The sequence below is a fragment of the Sparus aurata genome, chromosome 6 (assembly GCF_900880675.1).
Source record: "Sparus aurata chromosome 6, fSpaAur1.1, whole genome shotgun sequence".
Lineage (NCBI taxonomy): Eukaryota > Metazoa > Chordata > Actinopteri > Spariformes > Sparidae > Sparus > Sparus aurata.
The window spans coordinates 5,513,105-5,530,019 of record NC_044192.1 but is presented as its reverse complement, the minus strand read 5'-3'; the positions used below and the strand labels follow the sequence as shown (position 1 = coordinate 5,530,019).

The window sequence follows — 16,915 nt, the reverse complement described above, 5'->3', positions numbered from 1 at the left end:
ATTACTCAGTTAAGAGGCCTTTTCCTGAAAAGGTTTCTCTGTTTCAAAGCAAAACTTTAAGACCTTTTCTGTGTCAGTTTTGTGTTCGCCTGTTTTATGATGAATGCTTTTAAAAAAACAAAAAAAAAACAAGAACCAGACGCTGTTTAACAGCAGAGCATACCGTTTGCTTTGCAAATAGAATCAAGACGAGCAGGAAGTTAACAGCAGCTTATTACTCTAAGAGTAATAAAGTCAAACGCACACACGAAGGGTCACGTCTTCATTTTACCTTATTTATCTTATTGCTCTTGTTCTCGTCTTTACTATCGACTCATGTTTCTCATTATTGAGTATGTGTGAAATACTCAACCACAAAAAAACTGTTTGTTTGTTGCAGGCAAAACACAATAAAGTTTAAATATTAAACATTAAAAGTCTGTGATGGTGAAATGTCTGTTTTAGAGATGTTGGTAGATTTAGTTTTCCACTTTAGCTCGCTGCTTTCTGTCTTCTCTTTGTTTTTCTTCAATAACCGTCTTGAATGCATCGTCGTATTTAACACAGACGTGATCGATATCAACAATAAGCAGCCGCCCGGTCGCCAGGATGAAATGTCAGCAGTTAACATTTCTGCAAATCACTGATATGTTCACATTCGTACGTGTTTCATCGACGGCATTGGCACAAATCTTCACATTACACGTGTGTGACCTGACTGTCATGTAGGACGGTGCTGCATCACCGTCACATAATACTGAAAAATTAGCAGCTCTTAAAAATAAACATTAACATAATTCAGAGGTGTTTGTGCAGCCCGATTACCAGTCGGAATAAATGTTAACAAATGATCTACACACCACAGATTTGTTGAAACTTTGTTTGTTTTGTTCCGTCTTCAGTTTTCATGTGGCGGACCCCGCCTGTGTTTCTGTGGGTAAGTAACTGTGTCGTAATCTCTTTCTCTTTAAAGGTGGAGCAGCCTGACGTGGAAGAACTGGGCTCAGAGCTCCCACCTAATAAAAGCCCGGCTCTGCTCCGGGCTCTCTCGCTCTCTCTCACTTGGTCCAGACCCAGCCAGCGTCCGGCCTGTCACTTCAGCACCACACACACCTCGTAATGCTCACATATTCACACACACACACACACTGCTGATAATACCACTCAATATCTTCTTGAACATACTGAGTGGTGTCAGATTTACGGGTCGCAGGGTGACCGAACTGTCTATCCATCACCTTCGAGTGTCTCTTGTTACCCTGACACCTGCCTCCTCTCACGTAACCGCGTCTCTGTGATAACCCACGTGTGAACAGTCCTGACATGCAGCCTGAGAGGAATCCGCAAAAATAAAGGCTTTGATGTGAAAGTGTGGAGAAGGGGAAGAAGCTGGACGACACGAAGCTGTCAGCCTCCGTGGAAAAGTACTGAAAGTCGTCTGCTGCGCGTCCTCGCCGATGATCGTCCGCATGTGCGATGTCGCTGCCTCCTCTGCTGGAGAACAACGTCGTCAGCAGCGGCACGGTTAGCACGGCGCTTCACTCCTGCTGCGCGTTAAACCCGGCAGATGTCAAAAAAACGGGCAGATATTCACATCCAGGCTGAACCGTGCGGTTAAAGAGCCGCAGTTTGCCTGACTCAGTGTATTTAATGACTCCTTCCACCGGTTTTCATTCACCAGGAATACAAATCAACGTCACACTTCACATAAAACTTCAGCTGGAGTTCATTGTGTCCAGGCTTTTCTCTCTGTTTTTTCTTCTCACATTTTTCAGATCACACTTTTTGCCCAAGGAGTTTACTGCCAGTGTTGGTGGAATTCCCAAAACATATAGATTAGCGCCTCAAATATAAAGGGTGCCTCCTGACACCAACATGCTTTACATTAACACCGCGCCCTTCCTGTTTAAACGACACGAAGCTCGAGTTTCTCTCACTTCAACAGCTCGATTTAAAAGTCTAGTAATTGTGTTACTGGAGACCTTTGAACCCCGGCTTGAAAGTGCAGCGGCGTCGAACAGAATGCAACGATTTACGAATCCTTTTTCTGCCCTACATTCAATTGAACACAAGCAGAACATATTTAATGTTCGTGTATTTTAAATATAGACTCTGAATTTTGACTGCGGCAGCAAAAGACTTGTGAAAGTCGTTGAAATGCTCCAGGAACACGCAGGTTCATTGGTAACAGGTGACGGTTAATGGTGGGTATAAATAATAGGCATCCTCCAGAAGGCTCAGTGGGGAGCGAGGTTCACCACGCTGTGAAAAAACTGCATGTGCTAATAGTCCAGCGGTTTACAGGCAACACTTCTTGCTGCACGACTGCACGAAAGTTAAGTAATTCCTCTCTTCGTGAGCTGACTGTATGAAGGACGTTACTACACGGGGCTCTGGGAAGTTGGTGAACCTAAAGCAACCCAGTTGTCAGAATAAATGTTGGAAGTTTCTGCAAACCTCAGATATGTTGAAACTCTACTTTAAAGCAATGCCTCCAGGTTACGTCACATTCTGAGATCTACATTTCTCCACTGGCAGGACGGCGGCGAGCGGAACAAGCTACTGCTAACATGAGTTGTTCAAAAAAGTTATTTATAGTAAACTCTGTGTACACAGACAATGTTCTCAATGCTCGTGTTCATGTGTAGAGAACCTGGTGATACTACGAGCAAAGTTTCATGTTGTGTCGAGCCTTCTTAGTGTTCTAAAAATAGAGATTTTGATGCTATCCTCAGATCTCTGCTGGGCTTCAGTGTAGTCTCACAGAGCCACATGCCTGACTGCAGACTCCTGTTGTCCGTTGTTATCTTGTGCTCTGGTTATGTTCAGGAACAAAAAGGTCTCGGTTTGGGTAATTAAATTATCTTGTTTTTGGTTAAAGTACCATTTTTTGTCACAATAAACACAGCTGGAAATGTGAATGTCAAAACACGGTCGCTTAACTCCACCACCATCCCGTCCACCTCCGGGTATGAACAGTCAGGTCATAAACATGTTGCATGTTGTATGTAAAATATAGAACGTGGAAGTCTCAGCGGTTTGCATGACCGACACTTCATCCTGCTGGAAGAAACACAAGGAAGATTTGCAATTTGGTCATTTTTACGCCACCACCTACAGCTGACGGCATTTCTGAGTAGATCTACTAAACATGTGTTGACTCTGTAGTAGACCAGTAAATAAGGAGTGGAAACGAGGCCCGCAGAGCAGAACAAAGACCCAAATGAGCTGCACGCCAGGAGACTTCTGGTTTGTATGACCTCCAACGTGATATAATGATTTGCTGCCAGTCAGTGAAGAGCTGGAAACAATAAAGATAACTCATCACTTTGCTAAGCAGACAGTTTCCTGCTGCATCCGTCCACTCGATCGCCTTTGGTCTTCGGTTTAATTGCGATTGGAGAAAGTAAATCTCTCCGTTTAAACTCCACGGGCGATGAACCTGCTGCGGGATGTGTGATGGCCCATAAAACACAAAATGTGATGTTGGTAAGACCAAATTTGTTTCCCTCCATCTCTCGATTACATCTAAGTTATGCAGAATGGAATATTTACGGGATTGTAATTCGGCGCACAGCGGGCCGCGACTGCACGCTGTGACTGCACGCTGAACGAGCAGCTTGTATAATGAGTTTCGTGTGTGAGTTCTGGAAAGTCATTTGAAGGCAGCTCCGTCTATTTGGGGAACATAAATATTATATGGCTGGCTCGCGGTGCTCTCTGGACCTCCGAGCAGCAAACCCGACTGTTCCTCGGAGCAAACGCCACTCTCTAGATTTTAACTGCTTCTCCACTGTATCCTTCGATTATTGTCAAAGTTACACTACACTAAACGTAGCACACAAGAAAAGTACTGCCTGTTCATTTAACCTGACCTTAACGTGAAAGCTGTTTTGTTTCCACAAACCAGGAGGTTCGGTTTTCATGTCACTTGACAGATACATTGAACTGCTGCCCTCCGGTACGTGACTTTAACTCAAAGTCCTCTCACGGAAAAATAATGTATCTTTCACTTCATATTTCTTCCCAACACATCATCGCTGTCTGGGAGCGTGAGCTCGTTTCATGAAGTGCTGTGGTGCGGTTCATTTTTCACTGCGGAGCAGTCAGAGGGAGACATTCGGAAAGACTGAGGGAGCAGCAGACATGATGATCCTGCTTTCTCACATTCAGTCTCCACAAAGGGAGACGGAGAAAATTGTTGTTGCCAAATGTTCTCAGTCCAAACCTGTTAAATATCACAGTGCTGTGCTCAGGGTTGGGCGCAAAAAACACGAGTTAGTGTTAGTAAAAACATCACGGTTTGGATTAAAAATACCAGTTTTGGACGCCACAATCTCAGATGGAGACTGTGCGACTTCCCGTGAAAAATATCCAGTTTTGATCGCCACGAAAAAATGGCTGGAAGTATCCCCAAGTGTCCTTCTGTTTGGAAACTTGTGGTGATAAAACCCAGCCAAAACATGATCTATTCGCAACTGAAACCAGAACAAGAGTCACAAAATAAAATCGTAAAATTGCAACATATCGGCAGCATATTATTTTGGCGACTGGGTTGCACTCCCTCCACGTTTACACGGTTTGGCTTTAAAATACCAGTTTTGGGCGCCACAATCTCAGATGGAGAAGGTGCGACTTCCTGTGAAAAATATAGGTGTCTTTAAAAATATCCACTGTGGTCGGTCCTGTTTGGAAGCCAAAACATGATCTATTTCCCAATGGAAACCAGATCAAGAGTTGTAAAATTGCACCTGAAGAAACATACAAACAACAACAAAAAGTTTCAACATATCGTCTGCATTTTTTTTTTTTGGCGACTGGGTTTTAAAATACCAGTTTTGGGCGCCACAATCTCAGATGGAGAAGGTGCGACTTCCTGTGAAAAATATTCTCAGGTGCCCCAAATATCCACTGTGGTCAGTCCCATTTGGAAACTTCCAGCTGTGTTTGTGGTGATTAAATCAAGTGTGCCCAAATATGATCTATTCCCAACTGAAACCAGAACATGAGTCACAAAAAATAAAATCGCAAAATTGAACATAAAGAAACGTAAAGTTGCAACAACAACAAAAAAAAGTTTCAACATATCGGCTGCATTTTATTTTGGCGACCGGGTTGGCCTCTCTCCACGAGTACATGTCTAAAAGTTAAGCTTTATTCGCTCTCTCTACGTTGTTCTCTTGTGAGATTGCTGCTGGTACGTTGCAAACAGAGTGGCCGCAAAGTACAGATCTACCTGTTTGTTTTAACCTAAGAACCAGAACCTGGATCACCAACTGCCTCGGGACCACAGACCTCCCAGATATCTGGTCACCCCTTCTTGTCAAGTGTGACCCGTCTATTGTTGAAAATCCTCCTGCATCTGGTACAGGACTCACTTCTGTGATCACATAAAAACAATCTTGAAAAAAAAAAAGGGGTTGACTTTGAACGTCAATCAAAAATCATAAAAAAAACACATTTCATGTCAGAACGAGGCTTCATTTCATATTTATTTCAAAACCATCTGGCAACAAACCGGACCTCGTCTCACATGATGAAGCTTATTATGGTCATTATATTCAGGAGGACATTGAAATGCGAGAAGCCAACGACAGCCAAAGCGTAAATGGCGATGTGTCCAATAAAAGCAGCAGTGATTAGACAGAAAACGGCCTCGGCCTCGAAGAATTTCTCTACAGGGAGCAATATGAAAGCAGCTTATTGGTTTTAACGTTGAGTGGCGTGATCGAGTTCACGAGCCAGGCCTTAAATCCACATCTCTGGATGAACCCGGGATTCCGTGAACCAACACGGACGCCAACATTGTTTCTAATTTCTTGCCAATTTGTCTTTGTTTACTTCAGATGATCAGATAAAGAGATACTTCCCCCCCGGTTCATAAACCCCTCTGAAGAGACACTCTTATCACAGATATCTGGGTAACAAAAGCAGGAGGGGGAATTAACTGCTTGTCTGTCAGACGTTCTGTATAGACAAGTGTCAGGGTTTGTTTAGTTTGAGGTTCTCCTGCAAATTTCAGGGATCTGACACGACCGCCCTAAAGAGCACGAGTACAATCACAGAGCCGAGTTAGCAGTGCACACAGTCTGCTGCGCTAAACAGTTTTACATCAATCCTCAGTCCTACTTTGATAATATTCAAGGGATCTGCTCCTCCAGATACAACAAGGGTCATGACACACAGTCTTTGGGATCCTCGTTAAGCACTGAGACAACGTCAACCCTGCACAGCGAAGGATTTGATGGATAAATGGATTTGATATCTGTGTTGCTTAAATCATCAAAAACATCACCTTTAATCAGGAGTGTCATTCCAGGGTAACACTTTATAATAACCATCATTAATAAACAGAACGTTTAGAGTTACTAAGTTACTCTTGTTATCTCAAAAAAACCCATCAGTTGTTCTCAGACTCTGTGTTCTCCCTTCTGTCTGACACACTCTTGTTTAGCGCCTGTCTCTTTAAGGCCCAAGGTCTGCTCCCATTGGTCGCCACACACATGCCTGAGTCGGCACTGCTCGCCACTTCTCTGCTCGTGTTTTTTTTTATTTCAGTTTCCAGTTCACTGCACTTCTGTCCAGTGGCATGCGCAGACTTTTTGAAGGGCAGGGGCGAAAAGAAGGGCACTTTAGCGCGCGTTTTGGCTCTCAGGAGGGCACTTTAGCGCGCGTTTTGGCTCCCAAGAGGGCACTTTAGCGCATGTTTTGGCTCCCAAGAGGGCAGTTTATCATGTTCTAACCAGCCAAGGGGGCAGTTTATCATGTTCTAACCAGCCAAGAGGGCACTTTAGCGTGCGTTTTGGCTCTCAGGAGGGCACTTTAGCGCACGTTTTGGCTCTCAGGAGGGCACTTTAGCGCGCGTTTTGGCTCTTAGGAGGGCACTTTAGCGCGCGTTTTTCAACAATTGGGCCACGAGGGGGGGGCACATCACTGCTTCCATCGTTAATACAGACAGAAATTGTGCACATGTGCGACGTGGTGACAGAATTTAAGGCGGGGCTACAGACGAGGCGTTTAAGGAGCAGTGTTTTCTGTGGGAGAGAGGAGCTCCCATGGGCGCTTTTTAACTTTCAAGATTTTTTACATGCACAAGAAGCTTTATAACTCTGACAGAATAAAAAAAACTTAGAAGCACAACAGGTATCATGTAATACTTTGTAAAGTAAGTAGTTAAACCTTTACTGATGCTTAAAGGTCCACACCCTAACCCTAACCCACATTCAGTTACCTGACAGATTGGACCTTTAATAAATGGTTTATGAAGAGAAATAACTCTAAACTAAAGTAAAATTAACTATAAATGTATCAGTGATATTCGCAGACACCGTGGACTAAATCTGGTTTCACTGTAACATGAAGAGGTGCTGAGCTCGATCAGAACCAGATCTTTCAACTTTGTCATGAAAACTTTGATGTTGTCTGTAAATGTACTGAGACAGGTGGAGGCTTGTGTGTGTGTGTGTGTGTGTGTCTGGCTACATATGAAGATGTTTGCATTTGTATTACGTGTGCGTATGTCTGTCTCTAATTTTCAAAACGTTTTGCCCCTCGGCCCGCGTCGAAGGTTCCACATTGTCTTAATTTTCCACCTATTTATGATCGACTGGGACCGCGTGGATGTACCTGAACACAATGTTTTCAATCAGCGAACCTACATTCTCCTCAGCTGTCATTTATGATCAGCGCACAAAACAAATTTGTCTCACAATATTTACTCTTAAATAAAACAGCAGAAAACAACTTGTTAAAGGGAAATTCAGGTATTTTTTAGACCTGGGCCCCATGTGCACATGTTTTGGCGTGTAAGATTAAAGATATACTTGCTTTTAACAACACGTTTTATAGTTTTGGTTGTGCACATCCTCAGAAATTAGTGCTGCATGTCCACTAGAGGCTGAGTAGAGTCAGTCTGAGGATGTGACAGGGTCAGGGCTCAACAAGCAGCAGCAGCAGCAGCAGGGACAACAATGAGCTAACAGGCTAACGTGTGCCGTGTAGTGGTATCCTCCAGAAACACAAGCTGGTAGCCACAACATGGCTGCAATGGGGAAACTCTGATGGCTCAATTTTGCCACTGACAGGCTGAGGTCATTATTCTGAGAGTGTCTGACAACATTATGGAAAAGATTCCCACAGATAGAGATGTTTAATGATGAGATCCTTTTTATTACTCTTGCAACCCAACCTGGAGGCCGAGGCGAGCATGTGCGGACAGCGATGACTGATGTGGTCACTTTTCACCGCGATCACGAAGAAATACCCACCAATTTTCACTCTAGTGTGTGTGAGATGTTCTTCTTTTTTTCGACATTTGCCTCCTGTCTCTTGTTGATTGTCCTTTTCATCTCCATGCTGCAGATTTCAGTACTGCATCACGTAATCCGTCTTCTTCTTCTTCTTCTTCTTCTTGGAGGTTCATTTGACATTTTGGCTCCGCAACACACGCTCACTCGCTCGTATTATTTTTATGACGTGCAGAGCGCGGGTGTCGAGGTTAGGACGCAGCTGCTTTTTTTTTTTTTTTCCACTGCCTTAATGTTGGCAGGACATGTCAGCGGGACAGCGTCATGTGTGAGTGTGATGAAGGCATTCTTGATGCAGACAGCCTGGCCCTCGGTAATAAATCCCAGGTTAAATCGAGGTGAGAAAAACCTCTCTGTTTTCTCTGCTACTTAATCATTTTCAAAACCTTTGACGATGGCCGATGCGGAATTTGTTTGATACATTCTTCATCCTTGATTTCAGGCTCAGATTAGAAGAAGCCGAGACTGATTTATGTCCGAATCGCCCTCTCAAAGTATTATGTCCCATTAAACTATACTTTGTGTTGGCGGCTGAGCAGATCTTTATGATAGCAACTGCTAAAGGTTAGCTAACCTCAAAGGACAACACAATTTCATTCTGTTTTACTTTGTTTATATGTGGTGGACCCTGCCACCTTTTTATAGCTTCAAACAACCTCTGAGAACAGGTTGTTTATTCAGGTTTTGTTCAAGTGAGTTTCTATTATTGTAAATATTAAAACTTATTTGAATTTCTTCTCCAAATCTTCACAAAGTCCACACATTCTTTACACAAGTAGAAGTGCTGATTCGGATTGTTTACTCCAGTAAAAGTAATAGATTACAGGCTCTGACATGTACTCAGAGTATCAGAGTAAAAAGTCTCCCTCTGAAGGACATTTGTGCTCAAAGCTAACTGAAGCTCAAGTCATATTAATAGAATTCAAAGACGATTAAAGTTAAAGGTAGAATCAGTAGGATTTGTCCCAGCTTTTCCTGAACGCACCACAAAGACAGTTGATTGTTGAGTCTCATTCCCAGGACGTCAAACAGACACATGTTGGGTTGGTAAAGCGTCCCGAGCAGCAACAAAGAGAGAAAATCAGAAACTCTCTGCAGATACGAGACACTAACACGCCTTTTCTCCACGTTCCAGTCTCCCTCTCTGTCTGTTTACGGCTTTTTACGTCTTTTACGTCAAAGTATTTGTACTTCTAAATGTCTCCTCGTGTATGAGATCGAACACTCACCTCTCATGGGTGGATGGAGTCCATCTCTGATGATAGGCGACTGTTCTCCTGAACAAAGCAGAAGAAACCAGAGTCAAAACACACAAATACACAGAAAGTATCCGAGTATTTCAAGTAAACTGGCATCAGATCATGATGATATGATGAAACCACGCGTATGTTTTTGTGTTATTTCAAGCAAATCACTGGTTATCTGCCATCTGTGGTCAACTACCGTGAAATCAGGATGGGCAGAGTTCAGCACGATGAGCTTCAAATATATTATAAACTATATAAGGTATTATGATGGGATGGTTTTCTAAGCGTTTAAGTGCCACAATTTAAAAAGTCTTATCTTATGTAAAGCATCACAAACAATCCATCAGGAGGAAATCACTGCCAGTGACTTTCTGACCCGCCGTGAACAAACACAGACTGAAATCCCTCCTGCTTAAGGACCAGGATCGCTGCCTGGAGGGCTGCGAGCCTCAGCCAACCGGTCCAGATGAAGTTTCCGTTCATGGAACCAGAATAGAGCTCATTTACTTTACGAGTTCAGGTCCAGATAAAGGGGACCGATCCAGGATTATTGCACATTTCTCAGAGAATAATGGGGATGTTGATGAACAAATCAGGCAGATTTAGGTGGCTGGCAAGAACAACGTGATGCAGATTTTGGATATTTTTATTGTCCACCAGTTCTGGGCTGATGATATTGGACTGTTGGACCTTGGTGGAGGTCTGTGCTCCACCGAGTGCCATATTAGTTCTGGACGCTCACCCCGACCTCAACCTTTCACTGTCAGAGTTTATTTTCAAATTCAAGTGGACGTTTTTATGACAAATGTCACGAAACTCCCTGAAGGTGTTTTTGCAAATATCGGGTCCAGAAGAACATGCTGGACGAACAGAACAGACGCTAGACACGAAAACAAAAACGCCACTGGCCAACGGATGACCCTGGCGCCAAGGCAGACGGGATAAGCCTGGAGATGAAGGACAGTTTATGTTTTCCTTCCTGTACAGCTGCTGTAGTTTCACATATCGAGGAAAATAAACCCCAGCAGATAATGCTTTGAAACTGGGCGATTTGATGAAGACATCCAGAAATCCTTGCTGATTATTTTCATAAATATAATATATTATAACGTCTTATATTAAATAGTTGAATAGTAAATCCAGCAGCGGCGTTACCGATTGCTTTAACTGGAAAAGACAATCTCTTCTGAACAATGCAACACGCCGTCTCCAACCAAACAATTTGGGAGGCCATTCAAGAAATGAAAAAGGACATGCTTTCTCATTTTGACTCCAAAATGGACATAATGCAAATAAGTCTTGACACTATACATAATCGCATGTCAACGATTGCAGAACATGTCACAGAGTTGGAGCAACGTGTCAGTGCAAATGAAGATACTGTGACTGACCTGAGAAAGCTCGCCTCAACGCTTGAAAAGGATAATTCCTATCTGAAGGAGAAGATCGAGGACCTGGAAAATAGAAGTCGATCCCATAATCTGCGTTTTCTTAATGTTCCTGAGCAGGCCGAGGGTAGTAACATGCTGGAGTTTATGAATAAACTCATCCCACTGCTCCTTGGTGAAGAAAACTTCACATCGCTGCCAGTTATCGAGCGGGCTCACCGCTCTCCTACCACACGCAGACAAATTACCAAAACTGGTCCGAGGCCAATTTTGGTCAAATTCCTCCTGCTCCAGGATAAAGTGAAGCTCCTTCGACTGGCCCAGGCGAAAAGGGAACTTTTCTTTAGAGGTTGCACCATCCATATCTACCCCGACTACAGCGCTGGGGTCCTCCAGAAACGGCGTGAGTTCAACAACATAAAGAAAAAACTTCGTGAACTGAACATTAAATACTCTCTACTGTACCCTGCCACATTGAAAGTCATAATCGACGGTAAATCCAGACTGTTTCGCTGCCCTGAGGACGTTGAAACATTTCTCCGCGATGACATGTCATCGCCATAATTCTCCGGGTGAGGTCCTTCTCCGATGTCTCTTCCTTCTTTTCTTTTGTAATTATGTTTTCCTTGTTCGGTAACTGATAAAGCATCCTAATTATTATTATCGCCTTGCTATCGGGTGCTTGTTACCATGGTGATTTTTGTTTGTCGTCTGTCGTGTGTTTGGGCACGTAAAGCACAGTGCTGCAATGAACTGCTGTAAAGCTCCTCTGTTAATATTTACCGGTGGAAGAAAGTTAATTCTGATTGCTTTGACTTGTTTGTTCTTATTTTGGCTAATGGAACGGGAAAAACAGCAAAAAAGGAAAGAAAGAAATGTTGTCAGGCCTAGTAATAAAAGTACAAGAAGTGAGAAACCTTGATTTCGCTCTCCTTATGATTATTGAAATCCTTGAAATTATTCTCACAGTTTCTGTTAATTGGTAGACTATATAAAAAAGTTTGTTATGTCTCTGTTTAGGAGATCTGTTAGATTGTGTTATATGTGTGTGAATGTGTTTGTTTGTGTGATCATGGCTCTCCCCTCTCCCAAGTTACCATCTCCCCCTCACCACCATTCCCGTACTACACACTCTATCAGTACTTGTGATGTATTTAATTGAACTGCTTGGTGTTTTTATACACACTTGTACGAGTATACGAATCCTTATATAAATATTTTTGAATTATGAATACAGAAAAAGGTTTACACATTATTCATCTTAATATTAGGAGCCTACCACCCAAAATCGACCTCCTAAAAGCATGGATTGCTTACAATAAACCCAGTGTGCTCACTTTATCTGAAACTTGGCTTCACAGTAATATTTTAGATAATGAAATCGAACTTGTTGATTACGTTTTGTATAGAGCTGATAGAGGATCTAGAGGTGGAGGAGTGGCTACATACGTTGCATCTCATTTATGCTCAGAACTTGTTGTACCAACAGTTACACCTCTGCATTTTGAATGCCTTTTTGTCAAATTAATTTTGCATAAAAATAAACACTTAACCATAGGTAATATTTACAGACCCCCAAATGCTCATTCAGAATCTACTGATTGTATACTCTCCACCATTAACTCCATAGATCGACCAGGAGAAATGATTATACTTGGTGATTTTAATAAAAATTGGTTGGAACGTGTATCCCTCAAGGAAAAAAATGTATTTAGCAGTATAAACCTTACGCAAATTATCACTGAACCAACAAGAGTTGATAAAAATTCTTCAACACTCTTAGACTGGATACTTGTCACTCATCCTGACCGAATTATAAAATCAGGGTTATTACCTGACAGCTTAAGTGACCATTCAATTATTTTCTGTGTTTGGAAAATTAAAGTTCCTCGTCTTCCACCAAAGTGTATAAAAGTAAGAAAAATAAAAAATATCAATGTTGAACAATTTATTGAAGATGTAGGTGCAATAAAATGGGATAGATTACAACTAATACCTTTTGTTAACGATGCTTGGGATTATTTTTACACAGAACTTACTAATGTTATTAATAAACATGCCCCCTGGACAATAAGGAAAGTTAAGGGCAGACACCTACCATGGATAAATGCTGACTTGTTAGGTTTATTCAAACAAAGGGATAAGGCCTGGCAGAAATATCGTTCTACAAAAGATTTAGGTAACTGGAATGCATATAAACAACTAAGAAACATCTGTACAACTAAAACTAGGAATGCAAAGTCCAGCTACTATAAAGACTCACACTTAATGATTTTAAAAACCCAAAACAATTCTGGAATACAATTAATAGCATAATGAGTAAGTCTTCAAAAGATTACACTACTTATCTGAGAATTAATAACGAAATTACGAACGATCCTTCAACAATTGCGAATGCCTTTATCCAACACTTCTCCAAGATCTGTAGTTCTCATTCCTTTAGTCCTTCTTACAATAATGTAGCATCAAATAGTGTTAATTGCAGTCACTCCTTCTCCTTTAGGAAAATAAGTCCACTGGATGTACAACGGATCATAGATGGACTTAACTCTACCAGTGGGGCTGGTCCAGATGGCCTTGAAATTAAGTTTGTAAAAATTGCCTCTCACATTTTGTCGTATCCCTTGTCTGATCTATTTAATATGTCGATTGATACCTGTGTTGTTCCCTCAAGTTGGAAATGTTCCAGAATCACACCTTTACATAAAGGTGGCGACTCTCATGACTTCAATAACTATAGACCCATTTCCATAATAAATTGTGTAGTCAAATTATTTGAAAAATTAGTCTTTAATCAACTCTCTCATTATATTAATGAGTTTGACATCTTATCCCCTTATCAATCTGGTTTCAGATCAAATTTTTCAACAACAACGGCTCTCCTTAAAGTCACTAATGACATAACATCCTCCTCAGACAACAATATGCTCACAGGTGCAATTTTCATAGATCTTACCAAGGCTTTTGACATGGTTGACCACTATCTCCTCCTCGATAAGCTCCATGCCATAGGACTCTCTGAAAGCTCATTGCTCTGGTTCAACTCCTACTTTCATCATAGATACCAATGCGTCTCTCTTCATGGTACACAGTCAGATTTTATGTTAATGGAAAAGGGTATCCCCCAAGGCTCTTCCTTAGGTCCACTATTGTTCAGCATCTTTATCAATGACTTACCACAAGCTTGTTCTGACTGTCAAATTCATCTTTATGCGGATGATACCGTCATGTACACGTCTGGATCCAATATTTCTCAAATCCAGTCAATATTACAGTTAAATTTTGATTACATACAGAAATGGTTTTTAACCAACAAACTTTTACTAAATAAGAAGAAGTCATATCATATGTTATTTGGTACTAGACAGAAACTTTTACATTCTGCTAAACTGTCCATTAATTATCCCGATGGTACTCCTCTTGAAGTAATAGATTGTTTCAAATATCTTGGTGTCTGGCTTGATTCTCAGCTTACCTTTAAAGTACATATCGACTCAATTATCAAGAAAATAAACTGCAGCTTGGGTATTCTGTATCGTTCAATAAACTGTTTCACCCTACAGATTAGGAAAAAGATTGTCACACAGCTTATTCTTCCTATACTCGATTATGCAGATATTGTATATCAGAACACTTCAGAAACCAACTTGTCCTCTCTCAAAGTCACTTATAACAACCTCTGCAGATTTATATTAAGATGTCCATACAGAACTCATCACTGCACTATGTATAATTCTCTAAATTGGTTAACACCAGAGTCCAGAAGGAAGTTTCATTGGCTGCAGTTCATTTTCAAATGTATTTATTATAAATACCCTCCATACTTAAAACAATATTTGACACCCTATAGGTCACAGCACTATCTACGCCATACTGACAGCTGTTTTTTCGTTGTTCCGAGAATTCAGAAGGAAATTGGTCGATTTTCCTTTCAATTTAAAGCTCCATCAGATTGGAATACATTGCCTAACTTTCTAAAATCTATCACTTCTTTTCATCTCTTTAGGAAATCCCTTTTTATTCATCTACAAAAACCCTGTTCTTGTTTCTAACAAATTACTGATGATAATTTTTGATCTTTGGTTAACTGTGGATACAATACATCTCATTGACACGGTATATACGAATGTACTGGATATGATGATGGTGTTTTATAAAAAGAGTGGTATATAATACCACCCATGTATAAATGTGAATCTAGACGGACTGGGGGGGCAGGGAACGGTTTGGGTCAAGAGTGTATTGTGTGGATGTTATCGTCTTGTAATTGTATTTGTATTGTTTTGTTGTAATGTTCTGTCCTACTTCTGTATGTTCAGTAATGTAATGTAATGCTGAATTTTTTGTCTTGTTATTGTCTGTATACATGTTAAGGACTCCCTTGAAAACAAGATGATTCATCTTAAGGGACTATCCTACAAATAATTAAATATATCAAAAAAAATAACCGTGACCCGGTGTCCACCAATCTTGGCACCAGTGCTCAGAACGTTTGGGCTCACCTGTAATAGAGAGAAACAGTTTAACCGGCCCGATTAAATGCGCTGTTACATCATTAAAGATTCCACTGAATCGGTGTCCCCCCACATTGTTGCATGACAGGAGAGGGAAAATGTTTTTTAAGCCAGATTTTTTTCTGCCAAATCACTCTGTGTCCAGGCTCAACTGGATTTGTTCTCATGATGGATGAGTTGCTGAGCTGCTGCGACTCCAGCGAAACGTAAGCGAGCCTCCATCGTTAGTCAACCACGGCGGTGTTTTTTTTGGAGAGGGGCCACCGACAGTCGAGAGTCAATCTGTCTGAGCTGCGATTTGCCCGGTCAGAGTACGTCTAATATTGTGTACACTAAAGCCCTATTCGCAGGGGAGTAGTATTACCTGGGGACCTCAAGTGATTTAGAAATTATCCCACCACGTCTGTGTTTTGTGCGGCGCATTCACACGGCATAAGCGAAGTCTGTGTTTTAACTCGAATTTCCTGACATTATCCCCCAGGTCAATCGCACCGGAGCCCTTGTTGGAGCAGCACAACGGTTAGATATGGATATTTTTAATATAATAACTGGTGAGCCTGTTGAAAGATAGAAAAATGTTCCCTACCGCATGCTGCCATGCATGTAATCCATCTAATCATCTTTCGAGATTTTGCTCTTCTGATGAGCCTCCTGAATTTGCTCCCAAAATGCTGTCAAAACTTTTATTTATAATTGCCAACGCAGCCTCCATAATTCTCAACAGGGAAAAAGGCAAAAAAAGGCGGTGGAAAACACAAAAAACCTTAAGAAAAAACAAAAAACTGGACTAATATTATTACATGACCTCCGTGTTTGGTGAAATTTTACTTTACAAATTACGGACATGGCAGATTCACACGGGATTAAGATCACAGACGACCTCCGCAATTATTACAAATTACTGGAGGTCCCCAGGTTATACTAGTCCCGTGCGAATAGGGCTTAAGAATAACAGTGCTGAGCCTGGAGCATCCATCTATTTCTGTATTAACATTTTAGCTTTTTCTGTTCGAACCGTTCGACAGTGATTTGTGTATTTTGTTTTATACGACCTTAAAAAGCAAATCGAGCCGTCCTCACAGCTGTCTCACTGTCGAGCTGCGGTGACAGGCGATTCCCCCAAAAACTTTTTGAAGGGTAATCTCTTCCAGTCAAATACGTACGTACGCAGAGCACCAAAGTAAAAGGAAGGCACAAAAAAACCTTCATTAATATTAATGTCGGGTTTTGTGCCACGGTTGTCATGTGAAGTCGACGTTTTAAACACTGACACGTGTTGTGTGCTGGTGTCGTGTTATGTAACTTTTTGCAGACTGTTTCAGTTACACCGCACAGAAACACTTCTCAAAATGGAATAATATGATGAACATTGGTGCATTTCATGAAAAAACCCACTAAATGACATCAAGAACACAGAATATGATATTTTGATTACATTACAAAGCTTTGTTGGGTTCAAGTAGTCTTGAGTAACACCGTGC

General features: G+C 41.4%; 1 protein-coding gene across 4 annotated transcripts in view; it reads right to left on the bottom strand.

Annotated features, from left to right (window-relative positions):
- The window catches only part of raly (RALY heterogeneous nuclear ribonucleoprotein), a 139,441-nt gene that overhangs the window by 3,987 nt on the left and 118,539 nt on the right, over positions 1 to 16,915 (bottom strand). For all 4 annotated transcript variants that reach the window (XM_030421226.1, XM_030421225.1, XM_030421223.1 and 1 more), the window contains exon 8: positions 9,515 to 9,562. In XM_030421226.1, coding sequence (XP_030277086.1) covers positions 9,518 to 9,562 — 45 coding nt within the window. In that variant the 3' untranslated portion in view covers positions 9,515 to 9,517. The remainder of the gene's footprint in view (positions 1 to 9,514; positions 9,563 to 16,915) is intronic.